Below are 22654 nucleotides of genomic sequence, written 5' to 3'. Positions count from 1 at the left end.
TCCAGAAAAGGATCGCACTGGACATGCTCCTGAGTGAAAAGAATGGGGTATGTTCAGTGTTTGGAGAACAATGCTGTACATTCATACCCAACAATACAGCGGCGGATGGAAGCCTCACCAGAGCCCTGGAGGGTTTAAAGACCCTAAATGAAAAAATGAAAGAACATTCGGGAGTCGACACTTCGATGTAGGACAGCTGGATGGACATGTTCGGGAAGTACCGTACTCTGGTGTCATCAATTCTGGTGTCCATGGCTGTATTTGCAGCAATACTCGCTCTGTGTGGATGTTGTTGTATTCCCTGCATTAGAGCATTAATCAACAGACTCATAGCCACTGCCATCACACCACATGTTACGTTCCACCAAGAGACGATGAGGTTGCTTACACATCAGGACCGAAACACAGACTCTGAAGAAGAAGACAATTTTAATTATTGTCAACAAAGTGAAAACAAACCTAAATGTTGATCATATTAATTTTGCTAAATGATACTCTGGTTGAAAATGTATACACAAGTGACTGGAAGTTGAAGTAGGTAGAAAATATTTGAACAACAGCAGGGAATGTTAAGAGATTTTATTTAATCAACTGCTTAATGTTTTGTCAATGATGTTCACATATTTTATACTACATGTATCTTGTCACTTACACATGCACGTGAGCCCTTGCTGACTTCTAAGAAAAACACGTAACCCTATTCTGCCGTTGGAAACAGGAACCAACTGGCTTCTGTTTCCCTTAAGATAGGCTTGACCAGTTCCTGTTGTGACAGTTGAACGTATATGTTTTATGCTTATCACCTTGTAAGGAGTTGTATGTTCTTCTTACATGTGTTTGTGACGCAAACATGCTTGAGTATAAATAAAGGCTGACAACTGCTGCAGGGTGTGAGTATCATCCGATCACTCACCCGTGCACGTAGCGCTGCGAACTAACTCTGACTGTCTTTGTATTCTTTCAATGTGTTTTCATAATGTCTTAACACTGACAGATCATGTGCAGTGCTACACGATGTTGCATTACAGCAATTCTGAGAGCGTCTATTTCTTGGTTTTGTCCCTCGTTGACCTTGCAGGATGCTTTGAGGAACAAGCCGAATCTATAGTCCAGTATCTCACTTCTGAGAGCATGTTTTCCAACTCCTGCCCACAGGAAGAGTGAGTTGAGTACCTTTTGTCCAGTTGTCCAAAGTTTGAATTCTTCAGGTACGTCGGTTTCCCAGATTGAGTCATGTAGTCTGACTGTTGAAGTTGAGCGTTTCTTCCTGGATGAGGATGACGATGTTGTTGTTGTTGTTGTGCACTTTACAAAAGTCACTCTGAAGGTGGTCGGAGATCAGAATTAGTGCACCTGTCCCAGGGTGTTTCCCATATATGGTTGTGTTAATGTGCTCGGCATGTGCGAGCAGACGTAACAGTCTTTCTCTGTGGTTTTGTTAAACACATATCTGTATCAGGCATTTTTCATCCAAGGATGGATGTGATCTTGTGTCATGTCCATTAGGTGTAAGTTGTCGTACGTCCATCTTCTCTGTCTGCCTCGTGGCTCGGCTGCTGTTGGCATCGGCTGGGGTCCTCTAAGGGTGAGCTTTGTAGTCAAGGTAACCATCAGGGTTCCCCTTCACACCTACACCTGGCTGCCTAAAGTTGATCGGATAGAGATTGGAGTGCGGGCTTACCCCACGGGGGCCCAAGAATCGCACTTACCACCCTCACCCCCGAAACAACCAAGCATAGGCGCTTCCTCCTTGGTGTCGGGGCTTCCCGGGACCTCAACCTTTTTGCAGTGGCTCTGATGTATCCAAGATGGTCTCTCTGCAATTTTACAGGCTGTGGGTGTTGTCAATAACACTCGGTTTCAACCTGCAAGAGACTGGAGAGTCTTACGGCAGTTTATTGTTCAAAACAATATCCTTGTTTTCTTGAGGACACATGGGTCACCCCCATGTGTCACTAATGCTGCTGTTCTGCACAGGGACTTGGGGAGCATCGGTTTACCTTCACAAGTCATAAGATCATTTTCTAGCTGCGCTCCACACTTTAACCATTTCTTTTGTTCTGTAGTTGGTGCGGCTTTTTGTTCATCTTTAAGTACATCAAGTAGTATTTGCACAGAGGATGCAGACATTAACGCGTCTACAGTTTGTTGTTCGGCTAACGTTGCTGCTTGATCTGCAAAGTTATTGCCTTTAGTTATTTCTGATTTATCTTTCTGATGTGCAGCACATTTACACAATGCTAACTGTTTTGGCAATGTAATCACTTCTAATAGTGTCTTTAGAATATCTCCATGTTGTACTGGGTTTCCAGTAGATTTAATCATTCCTCTATGCTGCCAAATGCAAAATGATGTACTGCTAAAAAAAACATACTGACTTTCTGTGCGTCTCTCTGTCTGCTTCTTAGACACAGTCAGCTCCTTTTATGGGCATGTAGTTCCTGTTCTAATTCAAAGGTTTTGGATTCATACAATTTCCTGTCACAGACACACCACAGGCACACATATTTCCTGTTTTTGCAGACTAATCGAACTCTTTGTCGAACTTTCCATATAGCGACAATAAGTGTCCAGCATTTGAGAGTTGTCTCACATGTGTGAGACAAGACAAATTTGCTTTTTTTTTTTTTTTAAATTGAAGTCACTGCGTGGGGTACTTGGATGATCAAAGTGTGGCCTAAAACAATGTCAGCTGACTTTTTTACTGCCTCTGCTGCAGCTGCACAGGCCTGCAAACAACAGAGTCTAATTTGCAGGAGTAAAATGCAAGCGGACGTTGTTTTTCACCAAATGCCTGTGTTAAAACTGCTTTCATGTAACCTGCACCTCCATCTACATGTAAGTAGAAAGGCTATTTTCAAGTTACTGAATGCTTCTTCTGCTTTTTTTCTTTGTAGATGCAAGACTACAATTTGACTTAAGGCATTTAGGTCATTTCTATTTTTATCAAAGAATTCATACATCTCACACATGTTACATATGTCAAACCTTTAACTTAGGAAAAAACTTTGCATTGCTTACAGCTCATAGCTCACAGCTCTAAAACTAGGCATTAGTAAGTCATATGCCTAATCATTGTGTCACTGTGATCCACAAGTATGATCACAAATTTATTTTTCAAACCAACAAAACAAACAAACAAAAACAAAAAACAAATGGCATGAACACTTTACACACATAAGTCAGGACACAAAAAGAAAAAAAGTTGCTGCAAAGCAGAAGTGTGAGGAAAAAACTGAGCTCACAGCTGCATGTGTGAGCTTTTAATATGCAGCTTCTGCTCTAAAAGACAAATGAAATAAAAATAAAAAGGTGTGTAACTTGCTCATTAGCTTAGTAGTGTCCACATATTTAATTCAGCTTTTCAAACCTGTAGCTTTAGTTGTTGTATACAGGGTTTTGGCGTATTAGTTGTTAGTATAGGTTTGCTCTTCATCTCAACAATGTCTCATCTAGGATGACAGGTTTTCAATCAGTTCAAGTGTCTCTATGCACTTGATTAGCTTAGGTATTTTCCTTATTTTCTTCATCTCATATATCATTGTACTGAATTTGAGCAAACCTTAAGCTTGAATCAGACTACTTTTAACAATTATCCACCTCACATCATAACTGACTGATGTGCCCCTTATTATTAATATTATTAATGTTATTACTGGGGTTTTTTTTATAACAGCAATAGTACATTACAATATTTATTAGTATATTAGAATATACTACTATACTACTAATATACAATAGTTTATTATTTTATATTTTATTATGTATCCATCGAGGGCTTAGGGTGATCTGCAGTTTCACCCCTCCCAAGCTGGAGACATCTACCTTTTCACACTCTTTCCTTGGCTGAACAATGACGCAGCCTTAATATACCTTATGCATCTCTCTATTTTATTTTAAGATGTTTTCGTGTGAATTTACTTTCATTCATTCTATTCATTCTGGGCATGGTTATTTAACCAATTTTGTTTCATTTGGTAATGCCAATTTACAGGTTGCTATGCTCCCTATTATTAGTTTGAATATAGTAGAGATAAGCTCTAATTTGATTTAACCTTTTGTTTATTCCACTTTATTCCTAAGAGTATTTATATATATGCAGTTGGGTCTGTATCCAACCCTTTTTAAACTTCTACTTTTATCTCTAATTTTTCACTTGATAAGGGATTACTATGTTCCTCCTGATATGGGTGAATGTATATTGGGACATTTTTTTTTTTCGTAGGATTTCTTCATCTACAAGCACTGATTTGTCCGGCGCCTGGACATTTCTTTTCTAGCCACTGCTCGTCAGCAGTGAGTTTTGTGGGCTGATTCCCCATTATCACAGAACTGCAAAGCTTTCTCTGGTACTAGACTCGGGGGTGGTTGCTGACACGCCCTTCTACCTTTCCCCTTTATCACCAGTACTTGAGCTTTTGCAGGATACACAAAGAAAACAATAAAAAAAAAAAACAAACAATGGAAGTAGTTCAGCAGCGTATTGTGCTGTAAAATCAACTTACTTCCAAAACACATACACAAAACACATATACATACACACAGATAGACATTTGCGCGCTAATTTGTCACGAAGTATTTCCGGCTACTTCTGAAACCACTCTAAATATAATTTATTACGAGGTAATTGCGGCTACCTCTAAAACCAGCCTAAATTTAGTTCCTTCCGGCGAACTCAACCTATTTCACGTGTTTTTTCGAAGTAATTCCGGCTACTTCTAACCTACTTTACGCGTATCCCGAAGTAATTCCGGCTACTTCCAACCTTTGCGCATTTCCTGAAGTAATTCCGGCTACTTCTAACCTATTTTGCGCATTCTTCTAAACCCTTCCGGTGGTTTAAGACCAAAAAGTGTTTTCTCACCCTCAGTCGTCTTTTGCTGGTTGTTCAGGTCATCTGGATCCCAACGTCGTGGACCAGAACTAAACCACCGGCCTGGACCCGAATTCAACGTTCCAGGACTTTCACCTCTACCTGGAGAGGGCTGTCGACAGACTTCGGTGCTGGTTTACCCACGGCGTCAGGATGCAGAAGTCAGACCTTACATTGGAGTCACAGAAACGTGTCTGCTTTTTCCATCGCTAGGCTCGAAGGACCAATTTAAATGACAGGAGATTTCTTTAAATCACCCTGCCGTTCTTCAGCTGAGACGTCTGAGTTGGAAAACACTAACACACTGCAGTTCTTTACTCGCGAGGACGGTCACAGAGCGCTCGCACAGGAGACACTCATGGACTCGCGCTTTGTCACCGTCTGCGTTCTTTATTTATACAAGATTGATCTGTGTGTGTGTGTGTGTGTGTGTGTGTGTGTGTGTGTGTGTGTGTGTGTGTGTGTGTGTTACATAAATAACAACATCACTCAAGGCAGCGGGACTTTCCCTTTTCTACATCTGTATGTTCTCGTAAAAGAGCTGAGCTTTCTTCTTCTCTACATTTAAATGTCTCATTCTCCCCCCTCCCTCTCCTGCTGCTACTTCAATCACAAAACTGATCAATGATCAGCTGATCGGCGTTTCTGCCGCAAGTCCCGTCTCTCTTGCTTGTTTATCTCCCACTTTGCGCCAGAAAGAGGAAACTAGCGGAGGTCGCGTTAAACAGCAGAAGCACCTTTAAACTCGATCAGCTGTTGTTAGAATTTATTTAATATTACTTTCTAGTATCAGCTGATGTTTGCTGGAGCCACAGCTGTAAAAGCTGCTGGTCATATCGGTTTGGATATGTGGCGAGAGGGAAACATGAAGATGAAAATACAAAAATACTTTCTTATTCTCATTTAAATTTTCTTTAACTGCTTTTAACAAATAATTATCCGAATCTTACAACCAAAGTTTTCATCTGATGTCAGATGTATAGAAATCCATTATTGTACATAGTAATTTTTTTCAGGGTCCCATCATAATTTCTTCAGAAGTAAGTACTGTATATGATGCCAGTATTTTCCCACATTTTCTAGATTCTGTACCAGTACTGTGTGTAAAATGCCATCAAAAAGTCAATTAAGTTTTTCTTTCTCACCTGTCTTTCTGTCTCCTTCCACTTTTTAAAGGTTGCCATGTTAGAAAAAATATTTTACCCTGCCATGCTATTTATTGATGTGGTAAATGAATGGTTTATGAAAATATCTCTAAATCTGTCATTTATTATTTTTAATATTCAGTAATGATCATGTCTCACCTCTAGTCTTCTCTGTCTTAATTTCAAGTTTCCACCATATGTTGTAGATAGTTCAGAAGGTTAACTCAACCAAGCAGTCTTTGGGTTTTGGCTAAGTATTGTTTAGAATACCAGAATAGGGAGGATGGTGTAGGTTTAAGTTTATTAGATTGATACATATGTACCAACAAGACAGTGTACATCACTGTCACAACGACGTTTGTTTTCATTCAAAGGCTTTATGGTTTTTCCTATAATACCTGGTGGGCCGGTCTCTAGTCAAAATGCCGGGGCCGATTTTTTGTCCCAGTCCAGCCCTGCTTATGACCTTCAAAAGACTGATTCATTATGAGCACATTTGCAATGTGTGTATGAAAATAATTATAACCACTCATTTTAGTAAAAGACATCAAAAACAAATTAACCATTTTTAATTCTAACACATTATAAGCTTAAGTTTATTAAACACACAAGTCATAAAATGTTCATAAAACCATTGTTTGATGTTAAAACCCAACTTCCCCCTCTTTGACACACTCCCATCTGTCAATTCACCCGAGCTTGAAAGTAATCCTGTGTTGGGGAATGAAATCAGTTTAGTTATTATATTAGATCTGTTAAACTTCTGGCTCCGCCCAGAGCCTGCGTCCGCAGAATTGCCTAGAAACAAAACCCGTATTAATATGTACTTCACATATAAAAACGCCTTTTATAAATTTTTTATTTCTCCCTGTTTTTCCCTCACTGACCACAGCAGGGGAATCTATGTCTTGATTCAGCCATGAATCCAGCTCCCCCGGATTCATCACTGAGCCCAACCGCCACTGGCATCTGATAGTGTGGCACTGCACATTCCCTTAATGTCACTATTCTCAATCTCTTAATTAGAATCCTTAAACATTAATTAGACTGCGTCCACAACAAGTCAATACAGCTGTAAATGTGGCCAGTTATCAATCATTCAATAACAAAAATTATTATCTTATGCATACTTTAGTCAACCACTCAACCAGAGGACCTTCAATCCCAGAAAATTTCTTCTCCTCATTCAATAATGTCTGTCCTCCTTCCATGCCCTGGTAACTGGCCCATCCAGAGCTATATCATTTTGAAATATACATACAACAAGCCAAACCACATCTTGGTCACACCAACCCTTTCTCCACCCTGAGGATGTCCAACGCCATCCCAGTCTGGACTGTCAAAGGTGACTTTAACGCCGACTGTTCCGACAATCCTGTTTACTGCATTCCCTGGTCAGATTAGCCAATCTCTGCACACTGGAATAAACATAATCAACATGGTCAACATTTTACTGCATGTTATTTTACCATCTTATCGATTCCAACGCTCCATCCTCATGTGGTTTGCTACATTATGTTTATCCAGAACTCCTTTCTGTCTCTAAGTTTTGGAGAATTTTATGTTTGGTGTCAAATTTGAAGAATTTGACCATAGGTAAAATTTATGGTGTTATCACCCCCATCGGGGCTTACCTTTCCCACTTTTGGCGATACTCCTCCCTTGAATATTTGCAAGTACCCCCCTTTGGTGGAGAAAAACTGTTGGTGTGGTCAAGTGGGTGCTGTATAAACAAAAGCTCAGGACAGAACAATTATCAGTCATGTACTTCATACAAAATTTGCATATATTTGATTTCATATTGATCCTCTGAGTGTAATGGTACACTTTAATTTGAATTTATCAGAACTAAACACAATAGTTTTCTCTTTCTTTAGCTTGCTCTTGTTCTTGTGCAATACCACATCCTATCACATGTCCCTGTCGGTTATATTCTACTTTTAAATTACTGACTATTTCAAGAAAGAACCTAAATGACGTGGACCAGTGTTTGTTATTACATATCTCTAGTTTGAATGTGACAAGACTACCATTCCCCTGTTATTCATAGATATTGTTAAAGTTTTGGCTTTTTCCTCTATAAAAGTTAATTGACTTTTTACAGTGGCCTACTATGGTTAATAGTAACATATTCCAGTCATGAGTGAAATCAAACGTTTTCTCCACTGTAGCATTTGACATTCCCAACAATATAACGTGATACATTAATCGAAACACAGCTAATAAAACACAATTTTCTTAATGCAAACATCAGTAACTCAAAATTAGCAACCAAAGGGTTAAGTCTGCAGTTCCACACTCTCATGTGAAGCTACAGTCTCCCCCCCGGTCTCTCTCATCCTCCTGCAAAACAAAGCAAGACAAAACATCCACCCTTCTCTTACAGGCTGGGTGAATTGTTTGTCGACATTTACTAATCCTAAAGTCAGTACAGTTTTTGTCTCAGTATCAAGTCAGTCCATCACAGTCCAGTCACATGCCTACATCCACACACATTCATACCATAATAGACATAATAGATTACCCAGAACTTGTACAGGATGATAGTCTTATTCTTTTTTTAGATTTCTACAAGGCGTTCGACTCCTCAGAGCATGAGTTTATTTTTACTGCTTTAAATAAATTTGGGTTTGGTCAATCCTTCTGTAATGCCGTTCGGACACTGTATTCCAACAGTAACAGCTCCATAAAGCTTGCCACTGGTACTTCCCCAAGATTCTCCAGATGCTCCACAAACTTTACTCCTATTATAGATAAAACCCAAAAAATCTTTAATCATTGGCTACAGCGAGACCTGTCGTTGAAGGGAAGAGTTCTGCTTTCGAAGGCTGAAGGTATCTCCCGTCTAACCTATGCTGCCCAGTCACTACATGTTGATAATACAACCTGCAAGTCAATTAACAAATTATTATAAATTTTTTTAAAAATAAAACTCACTACTTGCGTAAATCAGTTGCTTTAAATTCATATGATAAAGGAGGTATAAATTTTATTGATTTCGGTGCTCTTAACACCTTTAAAATAAACTGGATTAAAAAGTATTTTAAAAAAATCCCACTTCTATCTGGAACTTTATCTCACATCATGTGTTCTCTAATTTAGGCGGCCTTAACTTCCTACTGCTCTGCAATTATAATATTCCAAAAATACCACTGAAACTTTCTCACTTTCATCAACAAATTCTTTTGGCATGGGCACTGATTTACAAACACAATTTCTCTCCACAAAACTGTTTTATTTGGAATAACTGCAATATTATTTATAAAAATAAAACTCTTTTTTTTAATAACTGGTTTAATAATGGAATAATCTTGGTTAGTCAGTTATATAAAGAAGATGGACTCTGAATTCCATCCAAATAATTACTCTGAATTCCTCAGGAGATACAATGTACCGATAACACCTAAAGAATTCTCAATAGTGTTCGATGCCATCCCATCTGGTTTGTCCATGTTACTCAGATGCTCCCACAGTGCTCCACTACAGGTCACTCCCCCGGATGTGTTACATTCTTCCCTTGGCAATGTTTGCTTCTCCTCTCATAAGTCTATAAATACCAAAATAAGATCTCTCTTTCAGGATGCAATGGTCTCCGTTCCATCAGCCATATTTTATTGGGCCAATTTTGTAACCGATATTGAATGGAAAAAAACTTGGACTTTACCACAAAGGTTTCTTTTAACGAACAAAATTAAAGAGATTTCCTTTAAATTGATTCATAAGTTTTACCCCACCAAACAATATTTGTCCAAATTTATGGCTGAAATAAATGTAAATTGTACCTTCTGTCAAGAGCAACCTGAAACAGTTACTCATTTGTTTTGGTCATGTAAATTTACATGTAAATTCTGGAAGGACTTCCACAAATTTATTACTGACTCTGTTCTCCCTAATTTTCAACTATACTACAAGGATGTTATCTTTGGCTATTATAATTTTAAAGACAAGGACAATGATGTTTTCTTCTTTATAAATTTGGTTTTATTTTTGGCAAAATTTCACATACACAAAAGCAAAGTCCTCGGCAGAAAGCCTGAACTTGTTGTATTAAAAATGGAACTCGCACAATATATAAGGACAATCTCCTCATCAAAAAACACTAAGGCTCTCAAGACTGTTAACATCTGTAACCGTTTGAAACTGCTAACTTGATTTTGGCTCTTGCAAACTTATTTATGTTCCCCTTAATTTATTTTATTTTTGTACTCACTTTTGTCTCACTGTCTCTGTCACTCATTGTAATACCACAATGTTATCTTTTATGTGATTCCTGTTTTACTTAACTGTATGACTAAAATGTGATAAATAAAGTTTAAAAAAAAAAAAAAAAAGGAAGCGTGCGGTCTCTTAATTGGGACACAGCCATAGTACGCACCGTACGTAGTACGCGTAGTGCGCGTAGTGCGCGTACTTCAAGCGTGCAGACCCTGAATTGGGATACAGCCAGTGATTGCCGTCCGCGGGAGCGCGCAGCTGCTTAAAGCTGTAGCGTCCAGATTACTTACAGCTACTTCCGTGCAACTGATATAAGATGCGGTAACCTGAACACAGCTTCAACCGTCTGTTTACTAAAAAATAATGTGGTGCGGTCATGTTTATTTTCTTCTTAGTAACGGTAACGGCGTTGTAACGATAGAAATAGTAATTAGTTAGATTATACTTGTTACTGAAAAAAGTAACGCCGTTACTTGTAACGCCGTTATTCCCATCACTGCTCATCCCTTTGCGTGTTGTTTTACTGGTATAGGTTTATGATTTTTAACTATTTTTAGCACCATTAGATAATGTCTCTGGAGTAGGTGGCACTCATAGGGATAATATTTAGAAGAAAAGTCATATAAATAGTCATATGAAAGTCATATAAAATTGAATTTAATAGTCAGATGCTACCAACACTACCCCTTTTCATGTAAACATCCAAGGGAAACCCTGGATCAACTTAAAGCGTTAAGGTTTGTGTCACCACTTATTCTAATAGACAATGTTAGGGTCAGTGAACAAAGATATCCTGGATATGTTGAACTCGTAGTGTAGAGCCCACAGGGGTATTCCAGGAAGCAGGTTTAGATAACAACTCCATGTTTGTTAACCCTGAAATGATGGAAACACGGGGTGTGCTCCACGCACATGCAGTACCTCTCTCCTATTCCTCGGTAAAAGAATTGCTAAGGACTTACGAAATGAGAAGAGCTATTTGCTGAGAATTGGAACAGCCCTACACTTGTCTCTCCTTAACAATGTGATGCCAGATGTCCACCGTATTGAAACTACAGAAGATGGACTACCTTACTTTGCTATGATGTTGTGGTGTCGCGAAGGAGAGATATAACCAGAGACGGTTACTAAAATAGTGACAACGCCACCTGGGGGAGGGCGCTACAACCCCAGGAAAGATTTCTCTAGCCAATGAGAAGATTGCATTGGCTACCAAAGCCCACAGACTCGTTATTTAAAGGCAGAGGTGAGACAAAGGAAGTTTATAATGCAAAGTTTATTAAGAGAAACTACTAAAACATAACTAAAAGATTAAAAAGGCACCCAGGGTAGCAGGGGTAAGAGAGTAAAATAAATTAAAACCCTTTATTACCAAACAATGATTAAAACAACATACTCCCTGCCACAATGCTACCCTAAAACAAGCACAATATATTAAAAAGAAGCAACTAAACAAAATGGTGGAGACCGGCCACTTGAGGAGGCAACCTACAGGGAGGAGTGCCCAAGGGTGCCACCAATTACTCACCCGTGTGATTTCACAGCAAACCTCACTCACACTAAGCTCTAAATGGTGCAATCTGCCTATGCCCGGTGTGTACACTCGCATGCATCGGGGAGGGGATTACACCTCACGTGCCTAGCCTCTGAACAAGCGGCCGCACCTCCACTAAAGCAATAAAAGAAAAGATAAAACGTTAAACAATCAATAAAAGATCTACATAAAAACACATCCCAAATCACTATACTTTATAAAAGTAGTGCAAAACAAACAAAACAGCATCTGACAAGACAGCAGCAGTATAATGCACACCTGCAACAAGAGAGGGAAACAGTAGTCAGAGTCCACCCTACTATGCCACAGTATGATAAACACCAAGGTCGCACTTACCACTCTCTAAAGGGCAATTCTAAGTAGCTTTTCCTTAAGAGATATGCAGTGTTTGACTGCCTAATGCTCGCAGCCACCATGGATTGCCACAACTGCCAAATGCCTTCTCTCAGTAGTGAAGCGCAGCTGTTTCTTATAGCCGGGTAATTGTCAGCTGAAAGGTGTGGATGTCAGTGGTGCGTTTATGGACATCATGTAACATCCTAACCCAAAATCTACTTCACTACAATGTGTTCTAAACCCGGTGTGTTATGGAGGTCATGAAAAGCCTGTGAAAAATATCTTCATTGCTAAGGCTGGTGTTCTAAAGAAGGAACGTTTACTAATGTCTGCAGTTGCATGAAACCATCGTCTGATCTTAAAAAGCTGCTGGAATTACTAAAGAGCCTCAGAGTCAATTTGTGACTGACAGTTGTGAACAGGACTATCTTTGCAGCTTGCTTAATGGGATATGGATTTGTAAGCTTTTCACTTCCAGGAGGAGACTTTATACAGTTGTATGCAAAGCACTGGGCACCCCTGATAATCTTCACGATTTTCCTTTAGAAATCATTGGTTCTTTACATCAGCAATTTCATTTAAATATATCAGCAGACGACCACAATGATATTTGACAAGTGAAATCAAGTTTTTAGGATTTACAAAAAGTGTGCAATAATTACCACTGTAACTGAGTCACATATAATTTGTACAAAATCTGATGCCACGGGGGGAAAAAAATCAGGCTTTATGCCTGTTGTTTTACACGACAGTAAATAATGTTTGCGCTGTTCTGCATATATGATTGGTTAGCTGTTCCACACAGATTTCAGGTTTATAGAGTGGAAGAGATTGTAATGATGCAGCTCTCCTTTGGATAAATCCTGAGCTTCACCTCACAGCCCCCTGATCATTCAGTGAGCTAGTTTAAGTCATTGTACTGTTTATAAGGTTGGGCAAACCTGCAGTCTGCTGAGACTGAAGAAGTCACCTGGATGATGATGAAATGTTTCTCCCACTGAAAACGTCCAGATGAACAGAATCAACTTTTTGGGATTTACTTACCTGGATGATTGAGCATGGATCAAGACATGTGAAACCATGTATGTGTCACAGTTAATGTTAAGCTACACAGCATTTACCCTACACAAGTGGAGGTACACAAACTACATTACAGACATTTTATAACCCTACATTTAGAGAGTACAATTAGTGAATGCAAAAAAAGTGGGAGGAGCATAGGATGATGTAGCTCAGCTTGCCACAATGCTTCTCTAACTACAGCAATCTTATTTTTATCTTATCTCAACTGGACTAGTGTAATTCTCTATATGTAGGTGTTAGCCAGTCTTGTCTAGCACGGCTCCAGCTGGTCCAGAATGCTGCAGCTCGTTTCCTGACACGTTCAAAGAGACACACGCATATTTCCCCGATGCTCCTTCACTGGCTCCCAGTCTGCTTTAGAATTAAATACAAAATTTTGTTGATGACTTATAAAGCGCTGAACGGTCAGGCTCCAGAATATCTGTCTGACTTACTGCAGCCATATATACCCCCTAGAGCTCTAAGATCAAGTGATCTCTCGCTCTTGGCCACTTCTAAGTCGAAGCTGGTTCACAGAGGTCACCGGGCATTTGCGGTTGTGGCGCTGAAAATGTGGACTGATTTACCACATTAGAAAGGCCCCAACCGTCAGTCTTTTCAAATCCCATCTTAAAACACATTTTTACTCATTGGCTTTCAAGACCGCATGAGAGTTACCTATCTATCCACCTAGTCATCTGTTACCAGGTATTTGTTATTGATGTTTTTTGTTACTGTGTAATTTTTGTTTTTTGGGGGTTTTTTTAATCTTTGTAAAGCACTTAGGTCAACATTTTGTTGTTATTAAATGTGCTATAAAAATAAAGTAAAAAAAAACAAAACAAAAAAAAAAACAGCGATGAAATAAAAGGAAGGTGTACCCAAACAGAGGCTAACCAGGAGTCTTCACACCTCTCCTGCACCTTCCTGTCAGCTTTGTGACAGCAGCACTCAGTAAATCAGCTTAAATTTAACTTCCATTCCACTTCCAGCAGCCAGCGTATGTTCATTCACAGGCACTGGTACTGGTGACCTTGAGCGAGACAGTGAACCCTTACTGCTCATCATTGTAACAGCTCTAATGCTAACTAAGTTTGTCTGTAATCCATAAAACAATATCAGCCAAGAGTCAAAATATTTGTTTATAGTTCTGGATGCATGTCCACGTCTTCTGCACAGGAGCCAAGGTGCAAAGAGCATAATAAGAGTTCTATATTTTCTTAGTTTAGTTTAATGTGGAGATTTATATCATTTACATACATTTATGAATATTCCACCAGATTTGTGAAAATGTTTAAATAAAACTAAAGGACATTTTAAATTACCATACACTATTTTAAAATTGTTGAACATAACACTAAATGTCTTGATTTAGTTTAAGTTTTCATTTTAGCTTAAACCAGGAAGGTATCTACCATGAACTCAGTCCAGACTCCATATAAAAGATAGACTTCAGCATATGTTAAAATTCACATCATTGGTTACATTATAAATAAATAAATAAATGGCCAATGACAGTTGTTATGAAGGGGAAATAAGCTACAGAGACCAAAACGTTTGTACAATGTCATATACATTTATTTGCTTGATATGGACACTTAAACATGCACATTGACTCGCCTTTGGAGACAGCCTCCAGTCCCCACTTAAAGGACATCTGTGCTATCTGAATATCCAGGGGCATCCTCTTCATATAAAACTTCATATAAAACACGGATGTAGCCACCCATTGCTTTTTGGACACCTCAATTTGAAGCTTCAGCTGACAGGCTATAGTTTTGGGCCTTTCTTTTCCGACACAGACGTTGTTGCTCAGTCCAGGCATGACACTCAAGTAGACTTTTTTTTTAGGTCCTACCTAATTATCTAAGTTGATAGAAAAAAAGAAAAAAAAACTTTTTCAAGTTCTACCAAGCAGCTGGTAGAGCATGATTTTTTTTTTTTTTTTTTTAAAGCGGAAGTTTAAAAACTTGAAATTCCTTCATGAAAGTTTGAAACAAAATTATTATCTTAGGACCAATAAATACATGGTATATGAGGCTCCTTATTTCAAGGATATAATAACTGTAATAATAATAATAATAATAATAATAATAGTAATAATAATGTCATCAACATTATTTTTAAGTAATTAAGTATCCTAAGTTTGGTAAAAAAAACAAACAAACAAATAAGTAAAAATCATGACAGTTTAGGTAATAGTAATCCCATGGTCACATGGATTGGTGCTGTGGCTACAGCGATGCGGACGCTGTACTGGTCTGTTGTGGTGAAGAGAGCTGAGTGTGAACGCGAAGCTCTCAGTTTAACAGTTGATCTACGTCCCTACCTTCACCAATTGTCACGAGCTGTGGGTAGTGACCGAAAGAATGAGATCGTGGATACAAGCAGCAGAAATGAGCTTCCTCCAAAGGGTGGCTGGCCTCTCCCTTAGAGATAGGGTGAGAAGTTCGGCCATCCGGGAGGGGCTCAGAGTAGAGCCGCTGCTCCTCCACATTGAAAGGAGCCAGTTGAGGTGGTTCAGACATCTGACAAGGATGCCTCCTGGACCCCTCCTGGGTGAGGTGTTCCAGGCATGTCCCACCGGGAGGAGGCCCAGAACACGCTGGAGAGATATCTCTCGGCTGACCTGGGAATGCCTTGGTGTTGAACCGGACAAACTGGAGGAGGTGGCCGGGGAGAGGATGGTTTGTCCCATGTTAACAATCTCACATATGCTGGTAAACATGTTTCTAGCAATACATCATTACATGGTTTGTAATCACATTTTTAGTTTAAAAAGTTAAAAAAATAAAATAAAATAGAGCTAAAATCACAAGCCTGAATCATTTAATAAAAAAATCTGTATTTATTTGTATTTTTAAGTGTGTTTTAAGCCAATATTAAAACATGCAAGATTTATTTAAAAACAAATTACTGATTAATGTTATTATTGCCCATGGTAAATAAAAAGTGCTAAGAAATAATAGTTCTATCATTATTTTCTTACAGAGAATTTTAAAGGGTTAATGTGGCTACCATGGTTCTACGGGTCTAAATTTGCACACTGGACCTCAGGAAGGTTTGTATATTTTCAAACTGCCGACTTGATCCTCTACAACATTGAATTGTCTTGTCTGTGAAGGTTCTCAGTCATCCAGGTCATCGTAGTCAAAGGAGTTTGCAAAGAAAAGCGTCTGGACTTCTTTGAGTTGCTTGAAGACGTTTCACCTCTCATCCGAGAAGCTTCTTCAGTTCTAAGGTCAAATGGCCGAGAGTCCCAGATTTAAACCCAGTGGGAGTTTCCCCCCAAAGAGGGACAAAGGACCCCCTGGTGATCCTCTAATCACATGAGCCAAGGTGTGAAAGCGGGTGTGGGACCTAATCAGCCACCTCCACAGGACAAGACTCAGCAGTCCATCTGCATCTAAAGGTCAAAGGTCACTCTTTCGAGGATGCCAATGTTCACATTTTGGACAGAGAGGACAGATGGTTTGAAAGAGGAGTGAAAGAGGCCATCTATGTCCACTGTGAGCGACCATCTTTGAACAGAGGCGGTGGTTTACGACACCAACTGTCTGCCATCTATAATCCAGTTTTGAGTTCCCTCCCCAGACGCCTTAACGCCCACTCACATCCTGGGCCATCTGACCTCAGGAATTCACACGACAAGGTGGGGCCAGGTTTAACAATGAGCTCACCCGAAACCCTGGCTGATTAGGTCCCACACCCGCTTTCACACCTTGGCTCATGTGATTAGAGGATCACCAGGGGGTCCTTTGTCCCTCTTTGGGGGGAAACTCCCACTGGGTTTAAATCTGGGACTCTCGGCCATTTGACCTTAGAACTGAAGAAGCTTCTCGGATGAGAGGTGCAACGTCTTCAAGCAACTCAAAGAAGTCCAGACACTTTTCTTTGCAAACTCGTCATTGAATTGTCTTCTGTTTCCAGGACTGCTTTCAGACCAGCACATGCGGCACTGCAAAAAGAGTGCCAGTTGCAGTGGTTCCAACTATAACATATCATTTCTAAAATGTACAAATGTTAGTTTGGTTCTGAATGAAAGAAAACCTATAGTGCTTGATGAAAAATAATATGCAATCCATGTGTGTTTACTGAAAAGGAAATCGTGGGCTGTGAACGCTTTGATTTCACAATTAGATTGGACTATCCACTTCAGTGAGATGGGTAATGGCCATACAAAGGTTGGAGCGATGCAAAAGACTCATGCAGGCTACTCAAACCGTTCCTGGATCAAACCAAGAATCAATCAAAAATAACCTTTATGTCCATCTCTGGTGAAAAGTGAGCTTACAATTATTTTTTAAATAAAAATGAAAGGTCAGATCTTGCTGTTCTCCAAGTGAGAGTCAATGTGTTTGATGAGGGCATCATCAGGGTAACTGGTTGGGAAGGTCAACTGGCACAGAGGGCAGCTCCGAGCAGCATTCTCTTCCGATTCCATCCATAACTGTGGAGATTCGGAAGAAAAAAAAGAATAGGTATCAAATTGCTTAACCATCAATAATGGTAAATCCGAACAAGCTGATCACCTGAAATTACACATAAGCTCTGCAGTTGCATCCATCAGAGCTAAATGATGAGCAGAAACATGATGATTTTATGAAAACCCTATTGCAAAACATAATAGGATATTCATTTTTATTAACTTTTTATGCACCAGTTTGTGCCAAAAAAAAGTCTTCATAAAGCTTCAATCAAAGAGAACACAAGTCCTTTAGCACAGTTTCTCGATGACGGAAAACTGTGATATGATGAAGTAGAAAAGCTTCTTATAGCTTGGATTATTAATTGTTTAGATCAAGTGTCACAGAGAATACTTTTAATATTTTTTTTAAAGTTAGCCTCTAAGCTTGTGGCTTAGAGGCTAACAATTTCATTGTACTTATGACACTGACAATAAAGAATATTCTATTCTATTCTATTCTTTGGAATAGATGGAATAGATGATTTATCCCAAAAGAGCAGCTCACTCTCAGACTGTAGGCTTAATCTCTAAAAGTATAAGTGGGTGGAAGAGTCTCAGCAATCAAGCTCCTTTCCTGTAGAGCCAACTCCTAGTTTGGGTTCAAAAGATACACAACCTATTTAAAATTGCTCTTAAAACTTTCCTTTTTGATAAAGCTTATAGTTAGGGTTGGGTCAGGTGACCCTGAACCATCCCTTACACTGCTATTGGCTCAGGCTACCGGGGGACTTCCCATAATGCACTGTGCACTTCTTCTGTGCTGACCTCTTTTCACTCCCATTTGTTTTATATGTCACTACTGCACATCAGCCTTTGTCTTCTCTTTCATATAGTTGAAGTTTATTTGTCAAAGTAATGTGCAGCATAAAATCTTTTTGCATGCGCCAAGCAAAATTTAGTTTGATGAAACTTATGTGACATAAAATGAAATAAATATGGATCATAAATAAAATATGTGTCATATTTGGGAAAGTTCTCCTTTTCTTGCCCTTCCTTGCTGTCCCTTCTCGTCTCCAACAATTTTGCAGCCACCATCACCATGCTGGTAATCCTTGCAGGGCATGATCTGATCTGAGCCTTGTTCTGCTGGAGGTTTTTTCCTGTTAAAAGGGAGTTTTTCCTTCCCACTGGTGCCAAAGTGCTTGCTCGTAGGGGGATAATATGTTTTCTACACCTACTGTGAAAGAGTCCTCTGTTGTCAGACACCCTTAGCACCTACGAATCTAGAAGTTGTCTGATCTGGCCCATATTTCCCTTCTGTCCTCGTACTGCGGTTAAATGTAACTATACTGCCTATACTACATGCAAAGAAGGCTAGAAGTAGCACTAACAGGTCTTATATGCCTGTTAGTGTCCAAACATTAGTTGTAAAGGATTTAACTGATCACCTGCAGAGAAATGGTTTATTTGAAGAGTTTCGATCAGATTTCAGAATTCAGTACAGAGACAGCGTTACAGTTTACAAATGATCTTATGGCCATCGACAGCAGACTCATCTCATTTGTGTATGGACAGCAAAGGAAGAATTTCATTGCACAGAGAAATGCTATTTGTCCCTGTCCCTGTTTCTGCCCTGGATCCCTGAGCGTGAGTTTGGAAGTTCGAGTGTGTTTCTGGCAGTGTCTGACTGCAGCGGAGAGTGGTGTCCTCCTTCTCTCCATAGCACTTGGCGGTTGTTGTAAATAAGCCATGAAATTTCAATTCCAAACTCACAGTCCTGTGCTTGACTCTGTTTGTTTACTGTGACAATCTTAGAAATATGTTATCTAACCACATGCTTACTCTGGATGGCATTACCTTGGCCTCCAGTAATACTGTGAGCTGACTAAGACATATCCTTCAGTGTTCATATTAAACACATTTTTAATATGAACACTGAAGGACTGCTTTCTTCCATTTGTGCAATATCTCTAAAATTAGAAACATCTATCTCAGAGTGACGCTGAAAAACTAGTTCATGCATTTTTTACTTGTAGGCTGGACTACTGCAATTTATTGTTATCAGGAAGTCCTAAAACAGTCATTCTCAAACTGTGGTACACGTACCACTGCTGGGACGTCTCAAAGACTTTTTTAAGATTTAAATGATTATTTAAAATGTTAAAAACATTAAACATTCTTTACTGCAAGATCACAAAAATTGAATTTAAACTAAGTTTTGTCTTTTTTGAAAAAGGCATATTCCTTTTTAAATCAGCCAGTAGGTAAGCTTACTAGGCCGGCCTAACAAGCAGCTAAAAGGGTTGACAAACTAAGTCGTCATGGCAAGTGGAGGAATGAAAAATAATGGTTCAAAAGCATTGTAATCCTGGCTCCAAACAGGAAGTATCAGAGGAGAACTGTACTGAATATTTTGACCAGCACAGCAGAAACTTTGGACTGTTGAATACAGCTGTTCAGGGAATACCCTGCACTTTCAGACAAGGCGATGTGCTTTCTCCTTCCATTTGCAATCACGTATCTACACAAAATACAGAAGCAGATTGGATCTGAATCAAACCTGAGGCTGAAGCTGACCTCAAATGACCAAGACATCACAGAACTGTGTTTACAGAGCCATGCACATTCCTCTCATTAGGTATGTAGGCTAAGTTGCAAATAACCAATGAGTTGATACAGAGCAGTTCATAGCCTCACTGAGTGTTTCAGTGCAGTACATTTGTTATTTTTGTCACTTGAGGGGTTTTTCAGTCAAGTACAGTTATGGCTGTTTATGGCAGTTAAATAATTAGCATTCATATAAGAAATAAAATTAGCTCGTGTAAACAGTATATGTTGTTAAATAGGCCTATATCTCACTCTTTTTTCCCCCTCTCTATCTATTTTGTCTTTTCCACACACGTATTCACAATCCAATAAGCACATTGGAAACTTCAGTATCTTGCCCAAGGATACTTTGGTATGCCAAATGGAGCAGCAGAGGATCAAACCACCAGCCTTCCGATTGGCAGATGATCTGTGCTATTTCCTGAGCCACAGTCATCCCATTAATTAAAAAATTTAATTTAATTGAACTGAAGCTTTCGGCAAGCTAATCTCAACAAGCTGATAACAGTTATATGATTTTAGAAGAGCAAACATAATCAAAAGAAGTAAAACGATGATGTTTGGACACTAACAAAGTCACAAGACTGTCACCAGAACTAATCCCCTGTGTTTAATGTGATGACATTCAGTGTCTTATTTAGCCGCTTGTGAGCAAACCAAAATGTAATTCATGAATGGGGTGGCTATTTACTTACTTCAACATTTAGAACAATATAATGAAAATATTCAACATTGCCAAAGAGTCAATGTCACAGATATTTATCAGAAATGGTGTGTATCTGTGACATTAAATTTCTGAGAAGATGCTACTAATTACTAATCTTTTGCAGAGCTTCAAATTACATTGGGAATTTTTCACATGCAAAGTTTGATTTTTCTGCCTTCCTTGTCAGCTCTGTGCAGTGTTGCAGAGTGGAAAGCTGCTTTTGGGATGCTTCTGAAATGACACAGTTGGTGAAGTTTGAATCACTGTAGGCTGCCTGTCCAGGGTCTATCCTGACTCTTGCACTAGACAGCTGGGGTAGGACCCCAGCTTCCTGCAACCCTGAACTGAATAAGAGCAAGAAGATGATGGATGGATCATTGTCTTGAATGGGCACAATCTGCTCCATTGGCTGCATCAGAACCAGAGCTTGGTAAAGTTTGTGTTAACCAGAGACTCTATTCTAGCATCTAACAAAACCTCATGAAGAAAGCCCATCTATGCCCAAGCAGGAGAACTGGAAATACAAGTTGCTAACTTATTTCAGGGTTTAAATATTACTTTCTGCCGTATTACAGAATCTTAAGAGTCTTAAGAGTTTGTGCAAGTGTCTGTGAGAGCGTTTTTCTAAACCAAGTTTAAAAGAATATTTCAGTGTCTCATCTTTACTGCACAAACTAAACAGGTAGATTTATTTATCTGTGGCATCAGCTAAAAGGAATACAGGAATGTCTTTTTAAAGCAACTTACATTTTTTTCCCATACACAAATTATACAAACATAATCTTCAGCATGTTAAACAAATTAAATTAACAGAGGTAACAGAGGGGTTTTGTGCTTCAGTGGGACTTCTTTTGAGCTGCAGCAGTGAGTCTGTTGGGTCTGCAGGAAATCTCTTAATAGCTTCATGTAATCCCCAATATTGTTTTCTACTCACATTAATAGATGGCCATGACTGAGCATGCTCAGTGTTCACGTAGGGAGGCAGATGGCATGAGAGCATGGTAGGGCCCTCAAGGGCTGAGAAAGAGGGATGGTGGGGCTGTTTCCTTGGAGACTGGAAAGAGGAGTGAATGGGCTGTTCCCTAGGTGACGATGAACCAGTCCCAACAGCACCAAGAGTATGAGGTGGGCTGGCAGCGGGCGATGGATATGTGCATACGTCCTGTAAATTTACATAGCACACAACCCCACACATCTTCAATATGACCTCTAACTCTAGATGAAAATCAGCAAACATCAGAATCATTATCATCACCTCTTCATCATCTGAAGACTGAGGTGGTGTTACCAGTGGCGTGGGTTCAGTTGGCTCGTCAGTGTGACAGAAGTGGTGAACCTTCATGAGAAGAAAAGTAGGGTTAAGTAGATACTGTAGTTTGGCAGAATAGTAGTCATTTTTGATGTAACTATCATGTTACATCAAAAATGACTAAATGATTATCAGAGTGATTACTTTTCTCTGACAATCCACTAGCCAAAGGCAGCTTAGAAACTAATCCACTATTTACTAAGTTGAACAAACAACCAACTCCTAGCACAACACAGACTCCATTAGCTAGCTGCTACATTGTGCATCAAGCCATTTGTCTGCATTACCAAGAATGTTAGTGCTAACAAACACTAGGAATAGGTCAGCGAGTTTTATCTAGTGAAGCCAAATAGGAATATGGCATTCAGTGGAAGACTACTTAGAAGCCCACTACATCTAAAATATCAAGGGAAAAAAAAGAAAAAAAAGAAAAAAAGA

The 22654-nt window shown here is 39.3% G+C and overlaps 1 protein-coding gene across 1 annotated transcript in view; it reads right to left on the bottom strand.

The window, feature by feature from the left end:
- Nucleotides 1-14757: 14757 nt before the first annotated feature.
- LOC134625796 (TANK-binding kinase 1-binding protein 1-like) overlaps nucleotides 14758-22654 on the bottom strand; it is a 41526-nt gene continuing 33629 nt past the window's right edge. The window contains exons 11-13 of the mRNA XM_063471091.1: nucleotides 22163-22243; nucleotides 21842-22069; nucleotides 14758-17636 (exon numbers count right to left, since the gene is read on the bottom strand). Of these exons, the coding sequence (XP_063327161.1) occupies nucleotides 17508-17636; nucleotides 21842-22069; nucleotides 22163-22243 (438 nt within the window). The 3' untranslated portion in view covers nucleotides 14758-17507. The remainder of the gene's footprint in view (nucleotides 17637-21841; nucleotides 22070-22162; nucleotides 22244-22654) is intronic.

The sequence above is a fragment of the Pelmatolapia mariae genome, linkage group LG4, assembly GCF_036321145.2.
Source record: "Pelmatolapia mariae isolate MD_Pm_ZW linkage group LG4, Pm_UMD_F_2, whole genome shotgun sequence".
Lineage (NCBI taxonomy): Eukaryota > Metazoa > Chordata > Actinopteri > Cichliformes > Cichlidae > Pelmatolapia > Pelmatolapia mariae.
The sequence above is the reverse complement of the archived record's forward strand: the minus strand, read 5'-3'. Positions and strand labels throughout refer to the sequence as shown.